This window comes from Aythya fuligula, chromosome 2, assembly GCF_009819795.1.
Source record: "Aythya fuligula isolate bAytFul2 chromosome 2, bAytFul2.pri, whole genome shotgun sequence".
NCBI classification, from domain to species: Eukaryota; Metazoa; Chordata; class Aves; order Anseriformes; family Anatidae; genus Aythya; species Aythya fuligula.
The window spans coordinates 144473959-144496232 of record NC_045560.1 but is presented as its reverse complement, the minus strand read 5'-3'; the positions used below and the strand labels follow the sequence as shown (position 1 = coordinate 144496232).

Sequence of the window (22274 nt, the reverse complement as noted above, 5' to 3'; positions counted from 1 at the left end):
TTTCAGAAATAAAACAGATGTGAGAGCTATCTCAGTTTGAGCTGATAGAAGTAGAAATAAAACAGCTGAACCTAGACTATACTTGTCTACTAAACCCTGGCAGTAAGATACTGCAGGGAAGACAAAAAGCGGTAGGAAACAGCCCATAGATAATCTACTTAAGATCAGTCTTTTCTCAGACGAAAAACATTTTCCAAAATAGAACAGACAGCCTATACAATGTTGGCAATTTATTTTAAAGAAAAAAATTGGATCTGGAAACTTAATTTTTAAGAGTGCTAATTTTCCCTGCCCAATTTGGGAAGAGAAGATTAAATAAGCTTTTGTGCCAAATGCCATACTTCATCACTTGCACATGCACCAGATGTTGATCCAGAACATGTCAGAAGATAAGTAACTGATTAATATTTTTATGCTTTCTCCTCCCCCATTCTCGATACAGAGCAGCTTTGTGAGATTCATAAACACAGTAAAAGAACATTTGAAAATCCCCTCTGCACCCACACATGTTTATATTGTTACTATGTCCATTTTGGAGGGGATTTTTCTCAGGCATCTGAACGTCTGGCATCTCCTGCAGCAACGAGGGATCGCACTGACCGGAGCTGCAGTTAAAATTGGTTGAAACTCCTGTGTTACAAGGAGAGGGAACTGAACCCAAATAACTGTTTCATCTAAACAGTATTATTTGGTATGTAGGTACCAGGCTAAAGGAAAATTATCCCTTTGTAATTAACTTGAAATAGTAGTGGACTGAGCTTAAGATCTGATTTATTGATCCCTTTGCTCTTAACAAACTGTTCTGTTGTAGCTGGGGTGGAAGGTATTGATAGATTTATGGTCTCAGGCCAGGGTGCTGGGCGCAGAAGAAGCTGGAGGATGAAGATGACTTTGATCTGCCTCACAGCGGTCAGCTGGAGACCACTGTATACGAAGATTTGCAGTAGTGAGGCATGCTCTTGAGCCCTGTAGTTTGCATTTGTAACAACAACAACAAAAACAATGGAAAAATGGAAAAATTACGGAACAAACCAATATCTAATATCCTATCTGCAGATACACGGGGATGTGGCCCCCTTTACTAAGGGCATTTTTAGATTTACACCACAGAAGTAAAGTCTGTCCTAGATAACCTTTTATTTTTTTTTAAATGCCCAAGCCTCTAAACCCAGGTGTTTTTTTGTTTTGCTTTGTTTTTTTTTTTTGTTTTTTTGTGCCGAAGTCAGCAAAGCAATAGGGATACACATTTGGCTTTACATCCAGCTACAAAAATATTGGGACTGTGTTTTGCAGTACATAAACAGGATTTGGTTGGGAACCATGTAAATAATCCAAGATTTTTGGCCTTAATGTGAAGATTTTATTTGACTGGAATATTTAATCAAGCAAAATTTCTTTGTCTTCTCTGAAGATGTGATTTAGTTTTGAAATTCTCTTTTATTTGTTGTTTCCATTTTCTTCCTCAGAGACTTTTATTTCATTGAGTTACGATAAATTCAATAGGGTTGGGTAAATTCACTGAGCTGTTTCTGGGAGATTGACTTTCTTTCTGGTATGGATTTTAGAAAACATTTGCTAGCACATCTGTGAATTCCCAGAGAATGTGTCCTCAGCTTTATTGCTGTTACCAGAATAATATTTGTAGTGAGTTCAATGGATCAGCTTTTGCTGCTGCCACTCATTGCCTTTTCTTCACATTTAGTTAATTGATCAATGTCTACAGGCAGTTTTGTTTTGCTGGATATTTTAGCCTGCGGTTGGCTAAAATGTGGACGTATGTAAGGCAGTAGACTTCAGGACAGATCCAAAGACTTAAAGTAAAATTCAGCTGACAAAGATAACAGCTATGATGCTGAAAACCATTTCTTTGCTGCTGCATGATTAAGTGTCCTGTGTTTGATCTAATGGCTCTTTAATGTAAAATATGGAAAGGTCTGGAGACAGACAAGTGGGTAGCCAGTAGGCAGGAGTCTTGTTTCCATCCCCAGGTTTTTAATGACTGAGTGGGATGGCTTCAATAGAACGGCTGTAGAGTGCTGTCTTCTACACAGCCTCTAGCAAAGGAGTAGGACAGTTGATGCCAATTGTCCAGTGAGGACGAAGAAGTGGGCTTGTATCCCCTCAGACAGAGCGAGGAAAGGAACCTACTTTTCCTGTTTCCTGAACAAGTGTTCAAGCCATTAGGCTATTGTATAAAAAGGGAGCACGACCCCATTTCCTGATACGTTTTAAAAGAAAACAGTGTCCCTCAAAGAAAGGGACAGACATGTCTGCATTCAGGTGAGGGTTTCAGATGGCATGTCCCAAGGGGGAAGAGTATTGATGCAGCCGTGAATGAAGACATACTGCAGTGCTCAGCATTTCTTATGGTCGACTCCGGGCAGCTTCACATCGTGTGTGCTACCTCTGAGGAGCTTCCTGCTCAGCGTGGCGCGGGTTCTGGAGCTTGTCATCACATATCTGCCTCCTCTCATGTTGAGCCTTTAAAGAGATTCAGACTCCTTTCTGAAAGGACTAAAACGTGATAATTATTACTTTTTTTTTTTTTTTTTTTTAATCCAGGCCTCTCATTTGGATTGTTTTATTGTCTTAGATACTGGCACAATCATGCCTTGTGAGACAAGGAGAGAAATTTCAGAAAAGCTATGGATTAATAAAAGCTGTCCAAAAATTTATTGATTATATTCCAGTAAGCTGTGACAAAAAAAAAAAGTTTTGCATTATCTAACTACCCCACAAACTAATGAAAGATTGGCAGCAGATTTTTTTCTTTTAAAATTCTAGATACCCAATATTGTAAGAGTTGTCCTATAATACTCGGGCTAATTGTGTGTCCTATATGGGTAACAACTTTTCCAGGATTTTCCTAGCAACTGAGCGCCCATCTGGATATCCATCTAACAGGCTGCTCAGCATCCTGGAAAGTGGCAGAAGTGCCAATGCACACAATATAAAGCTCTTTATATTTTCTCCTTTATAAATGAGTTGTGAGCTCCATGTGCACACACAGTTATGCACATGTTCTGGATTTTAACATATTTTAACATGTGTGTGACTAGAGCTCAGCGACATGCTTTAATAGTGGACTTGGCAGTTCTAAGTTAAAGGAAGGACCAGATGATCTTAGAGGTCTTTTCCAGCCTAAATAATTCTATGATTCTAGTAATACAACTTGTAAGTCTGGTCCAACTAGGATCCAGGTAAACAAGAACCAGTAGCTTGATTATTAATACCTTCTTGGTTTTTATCCTCTGCTGCTATTTTAGCAGTTCAACTGAATATAAAGCTGTGAAGGTAAGACTAAAAAAGCTGAAGGGGATCTGTAGAGGTACAGATGTAATCAATATCCATTCTTGTGTTCAGGGCTTTCTCTTCATTTTGGTGGTTTTGGCAAAGGGACTCACAGATATGATGAGAATTCAAACTAGAGGCATAAACAAGTACATCATTTACTTGTTTATTAGTACAAATAAAACCTTGTTAAAGTTCAACTTTGTCTTCAAGTGGGCTTCCTATACGTACACGAGTACATAACTACTTGATGTAAATGAAGACATTTATGTGAATGAATTCCATTTTCCTTACATGCTTAGACAAATGGATCCAAATTTTTTATTGTTGGTCTTACTGACTTTAGCTGAATTGCCCATGAAGTAGGAATTACTTCTAAAAAAAACCTGACCAACAGCTGCTGTATATGATGTATCCTAGTTTCTTGGGCTAGGTGATGTTGTACTAGGTCTTAAAGGAAGTGCTAGAACAGAACTTGAATGAAGGCATGATGTTCCAGTGAGGCTTCTTTCATCTGTAGGCTGTGTTGAGGACTCTCCCCGGAGAAGGCTGTCAAACTCTCTTGGGTGTTGCACCTGCATATGTGCATACCTGTTTATTTTGAGTCTTATTTCTGGGTCATGATCAGGGTTGTAGACTGCCTTGTACCGAGTCATACCTCCTAAACACAGGAGTCAATGTTCTCTCTTAAACCACAGGCATGGAGAAGAAATGGTGGCAGCTGGAGTAGCGGATGTTGGTAAAACACACATATACATGTACATTCATATGCATGTGATTGTGTGTATACATGCATGTGCTTCTTTTTCTCATACAATCTATATGTGTATAAATATGTGAAAAAATACCCGTGGTCTTGTAGGCATCTAAATTCTATATTGAACATAGCTCATAAGTAACGATTTTTATTCTTGTATGTAGATGCTCTCTTCATCATTCCTGTAGATGCATGAGCAAGTTTACTATTCAAAATGATATGCAGTGATTTACAGCATGTCAGCTGCTAAGTAGTAAGTGCCTGGGAATATTCACTTGTGCTGTGACAAAGATGAGCTATTTTAGACTTCTTTCAGTGAGAAGTATTCAATCCACAAATGAGAGCATTCACATGGGCAGTTAATGTGGACAAGTGATGTGATGTATAGTCACAGCTTTCAAAGCAAAGTTGTTTATACTCATCTTTATGTCCTGGATATCTGAAGACTATTTAATGAAGAAAGTTTGTGAGACTAGTAATAGTCACAGATATATTTAAAGATACAAACTGCTAAGGTAGCCCACAGAAATGATGACAGATTAAAAAATAAAGTTGCTGAGAAAAAAGGAGAGTGGCTAGGTTTTCTTCTGGTGTAAATCAGTGCAAGTTTGCTTCTGAGTCTGAGAGGCTGTGTGAGTTTACAGTAGCCAAGGAACTGTCTGGTAATTTTATCTGTACAGAAAGAGAATAGAAAGGATGGTGGCTCCTTTCAGTTGCTAGATGTTAGTCTGCTAGTGTTAGTTAGCAAATGAAAGTTTTGATTCAGTGTTCCTTACTTTTATTGTTTTTACACATCTGGTCTCCTGACCTTAATTTAAGTGCTGTTATTGTTCTGTCAGACTTTTTATTGTAAAAATAGCCTGGTCTGCTACCTTTTAAGTTCTAAAGTCAAAAAAACATACTGTCTTCAATGGCAACAGAATAAATGTTGAGAAGAATATGCTTCTTTTGAATGAATGTGACCCAATGCTATGTTTTCTTGTTATGGTAAATAGAAATAACGCAGAAGGCCAGGAGTTTGCCCTGAGTCTTTGCCTTATGCAACATAGTTTTATCTACAGATAGATTATCACAGTATGGTAAATAGTTTTAAGAGTGAATATGCTCTGAAGATTATCTTAGTTTTACATGCAGAGAGAGCGAGAGCAAGTGAGTTCTCCATATTGGAGGTTAGAGAACTGAGTGGTGTTACACAAACTTGCATGAAAGCCAGGAATCTGTTCTGGCCTGCATGACATGAAGAACTTCATAAATGTGGGATGGTTAAAATGTTCTGGATGCTGTATTGCACAAAGCAAATGAATAAACAAGAGCATTAGAAAATACTTTAGGATTAGAAGATTAGGAGTAATTGGCAAAGGCAGACTGGATGGCTCAGGAGATTGGTAGGGGATCTAGAGCCTTTCACCTCCTGATTAACCAAAGATGTAACCCAGTTAATCAAAAAAAGTGATATATTAACATTTAATGTTCTAATGCAGATGGTTGCTCTAGTTTCTAATCAGCAGTTGCAGCAGAGGCCACAGGTCAAAGACATCTGTGCAAGCCCTTACGGTTGAATCGCTTACGTGGATACAAGCCACTGGTTTCTGCTGGTGAAATTTTCTTCATGAAACACGATTGCAGGAGCTGGCTGATGTTATCTATACATCTATATATATAAAAAGCATATATATATATATATATATATATTTTTTTTTTTTTCCTGTAAGCAAAGTGGTATTTTTAAACTCCCTTGACATAATAAGATTTAGAACTTCAAAAAGGGGGGGGGAGGGGGAGCATAGAGTATCAATTGTATCAAGGGCAGGTTAAATTTAAAACACTTTAAAAAAAAAAAGACAAAACATACCTTCCCTTGCTTGAGTCCATCTATTCCATGAAATCATTGTTTTCAGTCTGAATAATGAAGGTATAGGCATACCTGTTGGAAACATATAGTGCAATTATACTGCTTTGTTGAAGTACTTGCCAACATGCTGTAGAAAGTATGTTTTGAAATGTTGTCAATTACTGTGTTATCTTTTCTCCTCTTTCTGGCTATTTTTAGAAACGTGCGTGGTAAGTGAGGAGATAGCTTAGTTGTATTAGCACATGAACTTCAATTCTTGTGGTAAATTTAGTCCTGATCTTTTGGATTTTGATGTTTTTCTGCATTAATAGATGAATTTAACAGTTAGGAGTTCTGAGTTTCAGGGAGTCGTGCTGTAACTGAAATGTATTTCAGTTTAATCCCCAGCTGAGACCTGGCCTTGAAGAGCAATTTTTGAAGAATACCAGCGCAAACATCTCAAGCACAATAATGGAGAAGCCATTCTAAATAGCCTTCTTCCTCTGTGCAACACAATAATGACAATAGTATTGCCATAATAGTGGTGCTGTAGGAGTAAGTGATAATCCCAAGGTCTCAGAAGAAAGTGACAGTGAAGAACTAAATCGTGTCTCCCCAGCCCATACAGATGCCTTGCACATTAGGTTCCCTTTACAAAGAAAGAATTATAAAGATGAATTTTCTTATGTGCTTACTGAAGGAACTGTGGATCCAGAGGTGTTGCATTTGCAGTGCAAGTTGTACAAGTACTTTTGCTGCCACTATGTTGCGAATACTACTCTGTGATCTGGCACTTTGGATTCCACTGCTAGTAGAATTGCAGAGTTTTAGCATTGCTTTTGTTTGGTTTCTTCTGCTTTATACTGGGGAGGAGTGTCTACTGAAGAAAATATAGCTCTGTGAGGGCAAAGCAGAGGACTAGGTTTTAATGAAATCAGTATAAAATATGGGAATACTAGAAGTTATCACTTCTAATATCATACACAAATGTGGATATTGATTTCTAAACTAAACGTACATTTCTCTTTTCACCCTTATACTTCACTCTCCTTTATTTTTCCTGTTTCTGGGGATGGTCAGAGAGAGCAGGAGATTAAGGACAGTTACAAACCCAGTGAAGGAGCTTGGTGCCTGTACATAGCGATATGATATGTAACTGAAAAATCTGAAAGTCAAGCCAAGTCTTGAGCAGAATGCATGAATGCAAACAGTTCTGCAAATGTGTAGGCTTCATCCAAATTTGGCTGGCTGAAAGCTGAAGCAGCCTCAGTTTATACCAGCACTTTTTCCTCCAAGTGCTTCTCCCAGCCTCTGTGTGGAAGCCAGTTTCTTCACTTCTTTTTACCTCATGACCCTCCAAAAAGGCTTTAAGTAGGTTTTGCTAGTGCATGAGAAATGTTTTTTGAGTGTAATAACATTAAGATGACCTCGTGTTGCCTTTCACGTGCATGCTCTTCTAATGGGATACATTAATTTGAATTGTGGCAGGGTAGTCACAGAAATGCCAGCCCAGTAATTGATAATCAATTAAATTCTAGTGCTGTGAAAAATGTTGTTTTTTTGTTGTTTGTTTTTTTTTCCCATGTATTGCAACTGGTAAACACAAATAGTGTATGAATACTTCGTTCATTTTTATCCTTTTCTGATGCAGAGAAAGATGTATTAGCATAGGACACGAATTTGCTATGTATGCCACTGAGCAGGATTAGCACAAGTTACGAGAATGTTGTGATTTACAGCGCATTGTATAAAATGCTAGTACGAATACTATGTTTTTTTCCAGCATTCGTAAATAAAAGTAATTAGCAGTGAGCAGCGGCAGGCATTATTGTCACTCACAATTTCTAACTAATTTCTACAGAGTGTCTGCAAAATAGGTTTGTTATCTGTAGGCTCTGTAAATGGACAGCTAAGAGTAATGGATGTATTTACTCATTAGCGCCACTTAAGGTAAAGCATTTTGGCCAGTTTTCTGTGCATGCATCGAACAAACATACGTAACTAATTAAATGAGCAAAACCAGATCACCTTGCATCTGAAGCAATCACACAGTGAACTGGTGTTATTTTCTGTTTGCCATAATTCCATCAATGCTTTCTTTAAGTTGTCTTTCAACACCATTGAGACTTTGAACATTGAAATAGTGCAGTGGATGAGGGCCTCAAGTGCCAGATACTATGGAGCTCACCCAAATCCCACTGTCAGTGGATCAGACTCAGTAGGGTTTTGTCTCCAGTTCTTTTTAGGCATAAAATTAATAAAACAAGATATCCTCAGCAGTACAGAAGGTCTATTAAAACTTCCCTCTTGAACCTTTTCAAAATCAAATTCATGACTTGGTATCAGCACTTGGAGTCCCAGTTTAAATGAAAATATTGTTATATTGTTATAGTTAAATCCTAGCTATTTGGCTCTCCCGCTCACCAGTGCCTATTGAGATATGTTTCTTAAACAAACATAAAGCAATTTTCAGTTTATTTAAGAAAAAGTTTTAACCAACGTATGGGAATTGTTCAATTGTTCTTTTTTTTTTTTTTTTTTTTTTTTTTTGAGTCAGAGGCTGAATAGCAGCTCATTATACCATGGTTTAGCAACTCATTGACTCACTATTCTGATGTACAATTCTGATGGGACACAAAGGATAGCGTCTCATTCTTTGAGCTAAATGGCTAAAAGGCATTTATATTATATGCATTTAAAATGTTTACATTTCATGCTGTCTGTATGTCTGAGTCTTTCCGTATGGTGTGATACTGAATGAGCAGTGATCACATACTTTCTTTGTGGCACAGCTGTTGAGGAGGAGATGAAAAATAATTACGCCATTTGCCTAATGCATCACAACTGAATCCTGCAGAAATGTAGTAATACACTTACTAGTTGGGAGAGTGAAAATCTAACCCTTTGTGGAAATTTTATATTCCCTATAAGGCATCTCCTGGGCAGAAAAACTGAGATTGTGGCACGTTAGCTTCTACCCATGTCCCTGATAGAGTGGTGTAAGATGGATGATGACAAAGGAGTAGCTGGCTGTGGATTTTGGGTGTGAAGAGGAATTATTTTCTGGATGCTGTACATTGTTTACTATTCAGGAAAAGAAGTAGAGCAGCGGTGACACTTTTGTCAGGAGATTCTTTTTTTGGCCTCCAAACCAGTTGTACAGGAGCAGCAAATCCCCCTGATGTCACGGGGCAGGTGTGGTGCACTCCTGGGAAGGGCAGGCCTGCCTGCTGTGCGAACACATGCTTTAGCAACATAAGCTCTGGAAGCCTTGTTTCCTTCCTGCAGACAGACCATTTTGCTCAGAGATCATGAGAACAGTTAAGTAGACGTACCTTTTTTTTTTTTTTAATTAGTGATGTCATGGCCTTGGGTGTGGTAGGTTTCTTTGCCACATGCCATTTTTCTACTGTAGTTTTTCCATCCTTGTTTTACTAAATTGGGCTCTGTGCATGAGAGGACGGAAGATTTCCTTGGAGAACGTCTGCACTGAGTAATCTTTGAGAAAACCGCCTCTCGTTTCAGACATCAGCCACTACTGCTTTGTTAAAAGGCATCCTGGCGGGTACTGGATACTCCTACAGGATTGTTCTTTAGAAGAATTGGTCATACTTCGACCCAGCAAAGTGACTTCACTCTTTTAAATTTAATTTTTGTGTGCTCATGTTTAGAAAGCAATTCTCTTGGGCATTTAAGCATGAATATCATTAAAACATTAAGTATATTGAAAAAAAAAAAAAAAGACTGAGGGCTCGTTCTTTTATTCCACAACTGATACAAAATCACAGCAAAATTTCCTGTCGAAGGGTTCAGGGATTTGGGAACTGACTATTAGATTGTCTATCAATAACTTGATTTAGTGAAGGAAGCAACAGTCCTATTGAGGAAGTCTGAATTCTGATCATGTTGTGGATGCATGCCGCAGTTTTCTCAAATGTTTAGTATTCATATGGAATATATATTCAGCTGTGTGAAACATTTCATAATCTTCATCAACAAATGCTAAATAAGTTGAGAGTATAAGTATGATATCTTGCTACATTAGTACAAGTGCACAAATGAAAATGGTGTTGACATTGTTTAATTAAGAGGCTTATGAGTTAATTGCTCTCTGTTTCTCCTTTTTTGCTTCCTTGCTGTTTAAATCTACAGTGGAGCTAAAATGACCCTATTGTGTATTCACAGGTTACTTTAGGTGGAACCTTCATCGGAATTGGGCGGAAAACTCCAGATTGCCAAGGCAACACCAAGTACTTCCGCTGCAAATTCTGCAATTTCACCTACATGGGCAACTCGTCCACTGAACTAGAGCAACACTTCTTACAGACTCACCCAAACAAAATGAAAGCAGCCCTTCCCTCCTCTGATTCTGGTAAAACTTCAGAGAAAAACTCCAATAAATCCAGTCCTACTCTTCGACCATGTGATTCTGGAGACTTGGGAAAGTGGCAAGACAGAATCACTGTAAAAGCAGGAGATGATACACCAGTTGGATATTCGGTGCCCATCAAGCCAATAGATTCCTCTAGACAAAATGGTACCGATACAACCAGTTACTACTGGTGTAAATTTTGCAGTTTCAGCTGTGAATCGTCCAGCTCATTGAAACTATTAGAACATTACAGCAAACAGCATGGGGGAAACCAGTCAGGAAGCCATCATCCAGATCTGAATGATAAGCTTTCTAGGGGATCTGTCATTAACCAGAATGATCTAGCCAAAAATGCAGACGGGGAGTTAGTGACAAAGACAGAAAAGGGTGCGAGTGTGGCAAAAAAGAAAGACTTGACTAGCAAAGGAGCAGAGGACAGCATGGTGACAAGCTACAACTGTCAGTTCTGTGACTTTAGGTACTCAAAGAGCCATGGCCCAGATGTAATAGTGGTGGGCCCACTTCTCCGTCACTATCAGCAGCTACACAACATTCATAAGTGTACCATTAAGCACTGTCAGTTCTGTCCCCGAGGCCTCTGCAGCCCAGAAAAGCACCTTGGAGAAATTACTTACCCATTTGCTTGCAGAAAAAGTAATTGTTCCCACTGTGCTCTCTTGCTTTTGCACCTGTCTCCAGGGGTGACAGGAAGCTCTAGAGTCAAACACCAGTGCCATCAGTGCTCATTCTCCACTCCTGACGTAGATGTTCTCCTGCTTCACTATGAGAACGCACACGAAGCCCAAGCGTCTGATGTCAAACCCGAAACAAATACCCTGCAAGGGGCGGACGGGCCGCTGACTCTCAAAGAGAACAAAGAACACTCATGTACCAAATGTGACTTTACCACCCAGGTGGAAGAAGAGATTTCCCGACACTACAGGTACAGTTTAAAATGATTGCTAATAGGAACCCAAACAAACGGCCCTCCTGATTCCTTAATTACATGTCATTGTTCCCTAAAACTGAGGAAACTGGAAATCAAAATAGGAATGTGCATAGATGCAAATCTTTATAGCCAGGGTCCAATCCAACATCCACTGTGTTTTGGAAAAACACCAGCTAAGTCCGTGGCTTTAATTACATGTTTAAACCTGTGCGATGAAGAGGGAGATTTGGATTTGTCTGTACATGTTGAAGTTCCATCATATTTGAGGTTTGGTCAACTATTTTCCACCCAGTATCTCTTAGGTACTATTTTAGTTAATGTTTTTTTTTTACCAGAAAGCTGGCATCTTCATTCATTAGGGGAACACAAATGGCTTTACTTTCCAAGATAGACTGTGAATCCTTTCATGCTCCGTAACAGTGCTTCAATGTACTACCTTTTTGTAGTATTTTCCATTCCCAAGTCCAGCAATGCAATAATGAGTTTAAGAGCATTCCACTGCTGTTTTGGTGTTGGTTTCACACTGGGAGCAGACACTCTTTTGTCTGTTGATGTCATCCCCCAAGATCCTTTTGCAGATGCTTATTTTTGTGTTGCTGGTTTACAGTGTCATTCTATTTATTTTAAATGCTAATGTTCCTATTTGGAGGTGGATGCAGCCAGTCTCCTGACTCAGTCTGACACAATGTCACGATGGCAGCCAACTCCCTGCTAAACTTCTTGGGTCAGTTCCTGTGCTGTTGTAAACTGGCAGTCCAGTTTACATCGGAGGAGGAACTGGCTCCTAGACTTTGTAAAAAGCTACAGTTATGTGCTGCTGCAAAAGCAATGTTAAATATTAGAAAATCATGCTGAATATGTTAATAGTTAAGGCTAATGCGTCAACAACAACGGAAAGCTCAGTATCTATCTCATCTAAAAGATCTTTGCATGGAAGCCAGCTAGAATGAAGACAAAAGAAGATGCATTTTCAAAGCTAAAGCTTTGTTAAAAGCTCAAGAAACTGTGCCACGTTTAATAGATTCCAAGACATCCAAAATTAACAAAGGCAGACTGGGGCATGATACTTTAATAGAGATGAAAGCTGGGGGCATCCAAATGTTGCCCAACAGAGGGCTGCATTGGCAATGTATCAGGAGTCTATTTAAAAAAAAAAAAAAAAAAAAAAAAGAGCAGATTGCTCATCTTTAATTTGGAACTAGTGCCCACGGAGGATTCAGGTCCCAGCATGCAGTGCCCCATTTTTGATCCAAGTGGGCCTCAGGGATGTTGTGCGGATTAATTAGTTAATGTTTGTAAACTGCTTTGAAGATGAAAAGTGGTATCTAAGTTCCAAGCGTTATTATAGCAGCTTTGAGCTGTGCTGTAGAACTCCATAGGCAGCACTTTGTCCGCCGCTGGGGCATGGCATGATCTTTTTTTAGTGGTTAAATAACTGGAAGATTGAAATGGCTCCTTGACTGAAAACACTTTTATTTTGCTGCAGCTGCTAATTTAAGTTTTAACAAGCACGCCTAGTTAAAATCCTTTTTCCCAGGGAAAGGAGAAGCCATGACTTTGAGAACTGTAAGGCAGACACCCCATGGCAGCAGTTTGTCCTCCAGAGTGCTCAGCACCCTTCAGCTCCAACAGTTGTCAGTGGGAATTGCTATGTGATGCACTCTTTGGAAAATCAAGAGATGAATTTAAACATTTGAATCTCAACTTGTTTGTCTAAAATTAGCCTATTCTGTTCAAAACACTCGAACAATGTATTTTTAAGCCTTCAGTCTACCGCATTATAGAGCACTCTGAGGATGTTGTATAGTCAAAGCAAAGAACAAAATCCCCACAACTGCCAACTTCTTTCCCTTTCCCTTACCCTGCTCTCCCACTCCCTTTTAAATTTGAATTTTGTTTATTTTCTACATATACTGCTGCTCTTCTTTCCCACTGTGCATCGTTTTTGAAGTTACAGAAGTTAGTTTGTTTTTTGGTACATGCTCTGTAATGGCAGACACCTTGCTTTTCTATGCCTCAGTTTTCATAGTTTTTAATATACCAAACTAAAACAAATAAAAAAGACTGCTAGGGCATTATTCTTTCTATTTATATTATTATCAGGTATTTGTTTTTTCCTTTTTCTTAACAAAAGTTTTGCATATACCTGATTTGTATTTCCTTTCCCTCTTTGCATTTTAAGAAATAAGGGTACAGATTAGTTCATATTTTTAAAAGAACTTAAAAATAGTGGTGTAAAATAGTTGTGTTGGGGAGTTATGTGACATACATAGAAAAATACTGGTGTGGCGGCAGCTCACAGCCTAGCTGGTCTTCTCTGTGGTTTCAACAGAGTTTGTCCCAATAAAACTGTTAGGCCACACCATTATATATTTCTGATTTATATAAAATTATATGCACGAATATAAATATATATATATGTAAACTGGCATTTTATATAATAAGTGGCTGAATGGATTGTAATGATAAACATGGTCATAAACATTAATGTGGTTGCAGGAAGTGTTTTGCCATACACATATTTAAGTTTACCGTAGATAATCTGTGAGTATTGGAGATAGCTCATACTTATTTGAGTTTGTGTATTTTTTTTGTCTGCTTTCTTCATTATGTTCTTTTTTAAGACATAGACATGAACAGCATGTTTAATTAATTTGCTTTTATTTGGTTTCCTTTCGGCTCTTTGTCTACAATTTGCTGGTGTTAGTTAGTTTATTTTTTTTTCTATGTCTTAATATTATTCCTTTGCAGCCATGTATTTGCAACAGTGTTAGAATTTGCAAAACTCGTTCATTTCAACTTTTCTTTCTACAGAAATGTATATTAACATTTAACTCTCATTCAGTATTTCCTTGACACGATTATTTGAGACCTGTTCAGTTAAATTTGAATTTAATGAATCACATTGCACTTGAGTTTACTTGTATTTAAACTTCACTAAAAGGTGCTTACTCAAATAAATCCCCGGAAGGTTTGTTGGCCTACATTTTCTAATTCTGTTACCGCTCATTTTCCATTATTCCTCTGAGGAATCAGGTATTCTGTGCGTTCATTGTGAAATTTATTTATTTTTTCTTAAAACTGTCTGCTATTCTGATGAGCTAAAAGATGCAACATGTAATTTAGATAAAAATCATATTGACTATTAGGGGAAATTTTGCATGTCAGATCACTCAGTCTAGATATTATTTTTCTTCTTGCTTGAGAATAATTTATTTTTAATTTTTCATTTTTTCTTAAGGCTGAATGAGGCTTCTTGCAGACCTTTACTGCCGGACTTTTTTTTTTTGTAAAAATGAGGGAGAACAACACATTTTCTCGTTTTTGCACAAATTACTTTTTTCTTCATAAAAATCTTTACTGTCAAAAAAGACCGACAGTAGCATTTGATCAGTGCTAGTGCTAATTACAAACACTGTGCTTGAAAGATGGCCTAAAACTCTTTAAGAAATAGGTAGGCTGGTGACTGTTATTCATTAAACGACAGCAAAATATAAAAAGCAAATAGACTCACAAATGAAATACGAGCTTTGGCAGTGGAGCAGAATCATTTTTTTCTAATAAACAGAGATTATTTTTGCAAATGCACGTGACGGCAGCTTTGTAGGGCTGTTCAGCAGAATTACATGAAATTTCTCACCTCTTAAATGTCAGTGGAATGAGATGGTAAAGGCAGGGGGGTACCAGTGGAGCTGCGGCCTGCATGCGCTCAGCACCGCGGCTGTGCTCTGGGGACGGGGGCATTGGAGCTGTCCCAGAGTGCCCTCAACACCAGCAGGCAGCAGAAGCTGGACAAAGGTCTGAGACGTTCAGGTTGTGGGAACATGGAGCTTTTGGGCTGCTCCCTGGAGAATCTAACTGAGGGCAAACGTGTAAACCGAGGCTCAGCAGCTCCTGCTTTGTGGCAGAGCTGGGGCCTTCACTTGGCGAACAGCAGCAGCAGCTGCAAAGACCTTTTCCATCCTCCTGACACCTTAATTCACTGCTCTGAACTTGTTTGCTCTTGCCAGTGGCTTTTGCTTGCATTTTATTTCAGTCTTGCTCTCCGCTCTGCCCGTTCTCCTCCCCTTCCTGCCTTTCCACTGAGTTTTCTTGCTTGCTTTTTGCTCCCTTTGCTTCTTCTGAATATTTTCCTCTCCCCGCAAGACCAAGTGCAGCACCCATCCCCAAAGTAAACTTTCTTATGAGCCTGTTTCTTCACAAGAAATGTTAGCAATTATTATATTCTTAATGAAATTCAAAGCATGCAAAAAAATGAAAGTGATATGACAGCTGTACCTTCATCCAGAATATTTTCTATGCCCTAGAGCATAGGAATGTCTTCAGGTAATTTTAAAAAAATTACTTGTTTTGTAAAGGATGGTATTTTGTAATACTTCAGACTAGTTAGAAGTATGTCAACAAGACTTAATTAACAACTCGCTAATGTCAAGAGTATCACAGCCTATTAGAAATCTCACATAAATAACATTAAATCTATCAAAAAAAAAAAAAAAGACAACTAATCTCTCCACCTTCAGGTTTTGCAAGGGAAAATTCTTATGTTCTATTGCAACCCAATTCAGGTGTATTTCAGTAGAAATAAATGATAGGATTTTATTAAGTTGTCAAAACCTGACAGGGCAGCAACAATTTGGCCAGAATTCCATGACATTTAATTTTGGGATTGGGCCATAACTGTTTTAATGTCCATGAATAATCAAGTCTTTGATTTATTTAGTAGTGAAAATAATAATGCTAAGTGACATCAGTGGATGGTGTAACATTGCCTTTCCATTGTCACATGGGAAGTATGCCAGCTTATGGCTTGAACCTGCTTTTAGTTTGTTTGAGTGATATAGGAGCAAAGTCATAATGGGGAGAATGCTGTTTCCATCTTTATTTACCTAATTTTCTTCCATACTTAACTTTTCCTCAAACGTCTATCGTCCGACCAATAAGGACAGAAGTGCTTATTCTGTTCTTTGCAAACTGGAACTTTTATTTTTTATTTATTTTTTTTTTTTGCTTAGTTTTGGGAAGTTCTGTGCACAAATCTAGTTGTAACTTAGACCTTTAGGAACCTTGTGTAGATTTAAACTCTGGTACAATAAGAAATGAAAGCTTGCCAACTTGTTCTCTTGATTGCTCTCAGGGTGGGGTGATAAGAATCAGAGGTGAAAACATACTTCTTTTTATGCCTTGTTCTGGGGAAGGATAAGAGTTTCCAATTCTAAAAAAGTTCTCTAGGGTTACAATAGTTACTATTTTATTTGAGACTTTGACTTACATTGGACAGCTACAAACTTCAGCTTGCTTTCCTTGAGCTTTTGGATAGAAAAATATAAAGGACATGTAAAATACAAAGATTTATAATGACAGCGATGGACGCTACTAGAGAAGTATATGTCCTAGAAGAAAAAGCCTGTTGGCTACTGCTACCTGTTGAAATCAGTCTTTTCCACATCACAATTTCTATCACAGTTTAACAGGAAAACTACAGAATGTTTTCATGACTCCCTCTGAATAGATTATAAATCCTTTAAATTAAGAAACCTCTCACGTAAAAAAGGTGATTTCAGCAGGGCCCCAGCCACTCAGTTACAACTGTATCTAATATTCTACATTTGTTTGTGGCCTCATAAGCATGGCAGCACTCCTGTGGTGTTTACTGTTCCTGATCAAAACCATTTAGCCAGCGTGGAAGGGAGAGGAGGGGAAAAGAAAAAAAAAAAAAAAAAAAGAAGCAAGTTAGGCAGAAAAAGATCAGCTGTTTGGAGGTGTGATGTCTGTAGATGAGAGCCAAGTCAGAAAGGAGGGGTTAGCTATTGAAATAGCCAAGTTAAACAACAGACACTTAGGGCTAAGTAGTCTCCCAAAGGATTGATAAACTTTAACATGGGGAGGTATGGGGTTGAGCCATTAGCCCCAAATGGTGTCTTGTTTAACTTGGCTTTTAAGATAACTAGCCCCTCTCTAACTTGGACTTCCCTGATGGTATCCCACCTTTACAGGGCTGACCCTCTTTAAAACTTGGCTTTTTGTATTTGTAAAATGGTTTTGATCAGATAGCACTCTCCCTTTTTTTTTTGGTTCAGAAGAGAATTAAGCTTGGTTTAGAGAAGAATTAAGTTGCAAGAGTGAATATATTAGTGTCGCATTGAGAGAGAAGCTGATTTTAATAAAACACAATTGTAGAATGAAAGAAGGGGAACATAGCCAGAGCAGGATTTTAACCCGCAGCTTTCTCTCCTACAAGTAGGTTTTGTTGCCATAAGGCTATATGGAGAATAGCTGACTGTATTTTTTGCGTAACTGAATGAGCCCAACTAGTCCCTTAAAATGAATATAAAAACAGAAAATGACAAAAAGAAAACTGATATTGCACAAGGGCTAAAAAGCTCGAATTTGAATGTGTGCTCATGTCTGCACGCTGACACAACTGCAAGAAAATCAGACAATGTAAATAACATATGGTTTGTTTTTTCAACTAAAGGAAAGAAGGAAGACAAGTTTTTTTTGTTTTTTTTTTTTTTGTTTTTTTTTGGAAGTTTGGCAAGTTGTCCCTTCTAAACTATCATACTTAAACAGGGACATTTTGTGTATCATTCCAGTTCCACAGATGCATTGAGAGCCAAATCCTGCTCTTACTGAAGTCAATGGGAGTTTAGCCATTGACTTCACCGAGACCAGGATTTGGCCTCAGAAGAATTAATTCCAACAATTGGAGTTGTCAGGGCAGTAACAGATTTCTCATGCAAGTTTTGTCCTGTGTGGATAGTGAAAGCCTCGTTTTCTAGCTTGGCTGAAGATGCTGTTGTGGCTCTTGAACGCACGGGGTGTGGATGTGTGAGCGGATCTGCAGGGAGAAGGTTGCTGCAGCTCTGCGAATGTGTCGAGGAAGGGCAGGGACGGTGCTCGGCTCAGCCTGGCGCGGCGGGGCCCGATTCCGATGGAGGTCTTGGACCACTTCTGTGCATTAAATGATTATTCATAATGTTATATAGCTCATAAAAAGTGCTCTGTTCCTCTGATAGATAAAGTGGTAACATGTTGTTCCAATGTAGCAACATATGCTTTACATAATTTGGTAATACAGCACTTTATATAGGCTTCGCGAATGAAAACAGGAAGGCGCGTTATTCCATACTGCTCCAGGTCTTACCCAATCACTCCTGTGTTTGACAGGAAAATGCAGCTTGTATTGACACAGCCAACTATGCTGCTTTTGCTTTAGAGCAGCATCTAAGGTCATGTTGAAATGTCCACAGAGGACAAATAGTATTGTCTGTTGTGTGCAACCTGCCATCCTTTGGTGTGTTCTTATCCTGTAAGTTAAGCAGAGTCCCACTCAAAATGATCTGTCAACAAAAGTAACTAAAAATGGTGGAAAGCAAAGGAATTTTTCAACATTTGAACTTTCTAGAGTATATTTATGTGAATACTGGGTTTTATTTGTTTGTTTTTTATACAAAGAAAACTTTCCCCTTCTAACTATTCGATTTTGGTTGGAAAAAAAAAATACTACTTCAGTGTTTCTACCACAATGGAAAGTGGAGAGTGTACTGCAGCAAACGGGAAAGGAAACAACACAAATCCCAGTGAAAATTATATGAAGTTTAGAATAATGCAGTGGAGTATGAATGAACAATAGGAGGTCATTGCAATGCGTGGGGGTGAAAAGCAGCAGGATTTTTCCCCTATTGTGTCAGACAACAAAGCAAACCTGCCTGCTTTATTGGAGGGACTCGTACTGTACGTTGAATTTATTTTCTTTCTTCTTGGGTGGGTAAAGCCAGTGAGAGCGGGAGGGCTGAAGGGAGACTGGCATTAATGCACTTCTCGTTTCCTTCCAGGAGAGTACACAACTGCTACAAATGCCGTCAGTGCAGCTTCACAGCTGTTGACACTCAGTCACTACTAGAGCACTTCAACACTGTGCACTGTCAGGAGGTGGACATCACTACAGCCAATGGGGAGGACAGTCACGGCGTTTCGTCTATCAAGGAGGAGCCAAAAATTGACCTCAAGGTCTACAGTCTGATTAATCCAGACCCCAAAATGGGGGAGCCCATATCTGACAGCATAGTCAAGAGGGAAAAGATAGAAGATAAGGAAGTGCTTAAGGAGAAGGGTTGGACTGACAGTCCCGCTGATGATCTTCGTAATGTGACCTGGAGAGGAACAGACATTCTGAGGGGGAGCCCGTCCTACACACAGACCAGTTTAGGCTTGTTGACCCCCGTGTCTGTTGGCCAAGAGCAGCCAAAGCCTTTAAGGGATAGTCCGAACGTAGAAGCTGCCCATCTTGCGCGGCCCATTTACGGCTTGGCGGTGGAGAGCAAGGGCTTCCTGCAGGGCGTGCCAGCCGGAGCGGCGGAGAAGGCCGGGCAGCTCACCCAGCCCTACCCTGGATCCGGGGACGGCAAGGCAAAGGATGAATCCCAGTCCTTGTTACGGGTAGGAAGCTCTCTCTCTCTCTTTTCTTTTCTTTTTTTTTTTTTTTTTTCTGATTACATGTATGCTATGTTTAATTAGGCATGTGAAAGATTTCTTCATTTCCAGAGAGAATGCATGGGAAAACAAAAATAAAAATCAGGGGAAGACTGAAAGATTCAAACTTGTAGACCGAAACTGACAGGTAAATGTTCCAAAGTGTTTGCATAAAACAGTGCATATATTTGATGCAGTATTAGTAAGCAAGTGAATCTGCTTTTGCTATTTAGCTCTGATTGAATTTTGTTTAATCATTCCTGCTAATTGTGCAGGTTGATGATGCATTTGAAGAATGAGGGTTTAGAACCCCAGAAGGCTGCACATCTGTTACACTGAAACAACTAATCACCTCTTAAATTTTGAGGTGGTGTGACAGTTCACACTTAAGCAAGATTTCACATTATTAAATATATAAGAATACGAAACCTGAGTTAAATGTTAATAAAAAATAACCTCTTTTTTTTTTTTTTTGTAAAACAGCATAATTACATATCAATTTTGACACTTGTCTGGTTGCCTTGGAAGCAAATAAAAGAGAGAAAAGGAAGGAGCTTGTGTGATAAAGAAGGGGAGAATATGCATTGCACCAAATAATTCCTATTCTGTCTTTCTAAAAAAATATATAATAGTAAAAAATGTAGACATAAGGAACTTCCTAACTTACGCTTTTTCCACTGTTGGTAAACTTGAAGTTAGAAGAGTTCTCAAATTCTGAGGAGCTGAACACAGGGACAAATAAGAGCCTTCCTCCTGGTGTCATCACTGAATTTTTTCAGGGGCTGCTCCCCTGAAATTTGAACTTTTAGGAACTTGCAGGTGAACTTCACTAGAACGGAAGTGGTGATCATCTCTTGTTCTGCATTGTCTTTTATAAGAACATTTATAACCATAACTTCCATTACTGTAAGAGTGAACAACATGACAGAAGAAGACCAAAGGCAAGATAAATGTTTTATTCCATGGTCTGCTAAGTTTATACATGTATATATCTGTCTCCATATACATATATATACATATACATATATAAATCTTCAAAGCTCTTTTAAGATGAAGTCAGTAGTCTTAAAAATATTACAGTTATTCTAATTATAAAATAATGTGTCTGTCACTTAAAGTTTGCAAGCAATTTAGGGGGACCACAGTCTTTTGTGCCTTGCAGGTCGTGAATAGCTACTGATGTCAGATGTTAAGTGTATGAGAAGCAGTCACAGGATGACAGGTTCCTGGTTGGGCCTGGGTGTGTGCTCATTGTGAATGGCAGGTTTATATTTCTCCTCCATTTAGAAATATGTCTAAAAATATATATATATATATCTGACTAGCAGTGGAATTCATGCTGTACATATGACACTAGTTATATATTGGCCAGAGGAGCCGTTTATATTTTGGGTTTATCCAGAGTACAAATAATTTTCATTTATTTTTTGACTTCTTAATAACATTATCCAAAGAGACCTGGTAATCAGCTCTATAAATGTCTAAATTTGTTTGGTAACTAGAGCTTAAAATCTGAAATAGTAGAATAGTAGAATAAGACCATTATATTATGATTTTAAGGCAATACTAAATGAAGAAAGGAAAACTGTGCACTGGCTGCTTCTTATGCCATCCTTTAAAATAAGTTCAATCTTTATACAAAGATAATGGTATATTTGTTATTATTTTTTATCACTTTGGAAATGTTTTGATCACTTCCAGATTTTCAAATAATATAAAGTACCAATAATGTGCATGGTTTTCTGATTTTTTTTTTTTTTTTTCGTGTATTAACAGGGTATATAAATGAATTTCTTGCATTTTAAAATTATGTGAACAACCCAACTTTTTTTTTATATGGTTTGTAAAAGGATTTAATACTGGATTAGGTCTATACTGACTGGTGAAATCATGCTGACACCTTTCAAAGAACAATTACTTTTGTATACATTTTTACCTTCATTGCCTTTGGACTCTGATGTGCTAAGTACCTGGTTGTCTGTTCTTTTTTTTTTTGTTGTTGTTGGTTTTTTTTTTTTTTTTTTTGTTCCCTTCTCTCTTTAGTTATAATAATTTCATTTTCACTTTTATTTGGAAATTGGGCAAGTTGCCTTTGTCAGTTTGAATTATTTAAGAAACAAGTGGGGAAGTTAACTTTCTACTTCTGAGGAACAGAGTCCCTAATGATATATTTCATCACTATTAATGGGTAGAGGAAAACAGTGAGAATTCAACCTGCTTTTGAAGATAAGGGGGGGGGGAGCTGGAGGACAGGAGATGGGGGAAGATGAAGGAGTGGGATTCTATGAGTGATATTAATTCTTCCAGTGAGATGGATGTTCCCTGTTCCCCAGGATCTGTGAAAAAGATCTCATGGAAACCTTTATTTTATTTTATTTTTGATGTAGTTTTCTATGGACAGAGCTATAGGATGAAGTACTGGGGCCACTAAGCAAGAAGAAAAGGTGATGGTCAGCTTGACCAGTGGGAGCTTTGTGTTGGGTGTTATGAATACCTGGAAGCTCACTCAGTCTGGGCAAAGTTAGAAATTGTTCAGAAAAAGCCTTCTCCGTTTTGGGTAAAGTTAATTTTGGTAATCCTGAAAATAAAAAATCATACTGTT

General features: G+C 38.3%; 1 protein-coding gene across 2 annotated transcripts in view; it reads left to right on the top strand.

The window, feature by feature from the left end:
- Positions 1-22274, top strand: part of TRPS1 (transcriptional repressor GATA binding 1) — a 171355-nt gene that overhangs the window by 5809 nt on the left and 143272 nt on the right. Inside the window, exons 3-5 of one of the 2 annotated variants that reach the window (XM_032181742.1) lie at positions 10065-10251; positions 10951-11194; positions 19036-19639. In XM_032181742.1, the coding sequence (XP_032037633.1) occupies positions 10065-10251; positions 10951-11194; positions 19036-19639 (1035 nt within the window). Of the gene's footprint in view, positions 1-10064; positions 11195-19035; positions 19640-22274 lie in introns of both variants that reach the window. The other variant, XM_032181741.1, reaches the window with a different exon arrangement.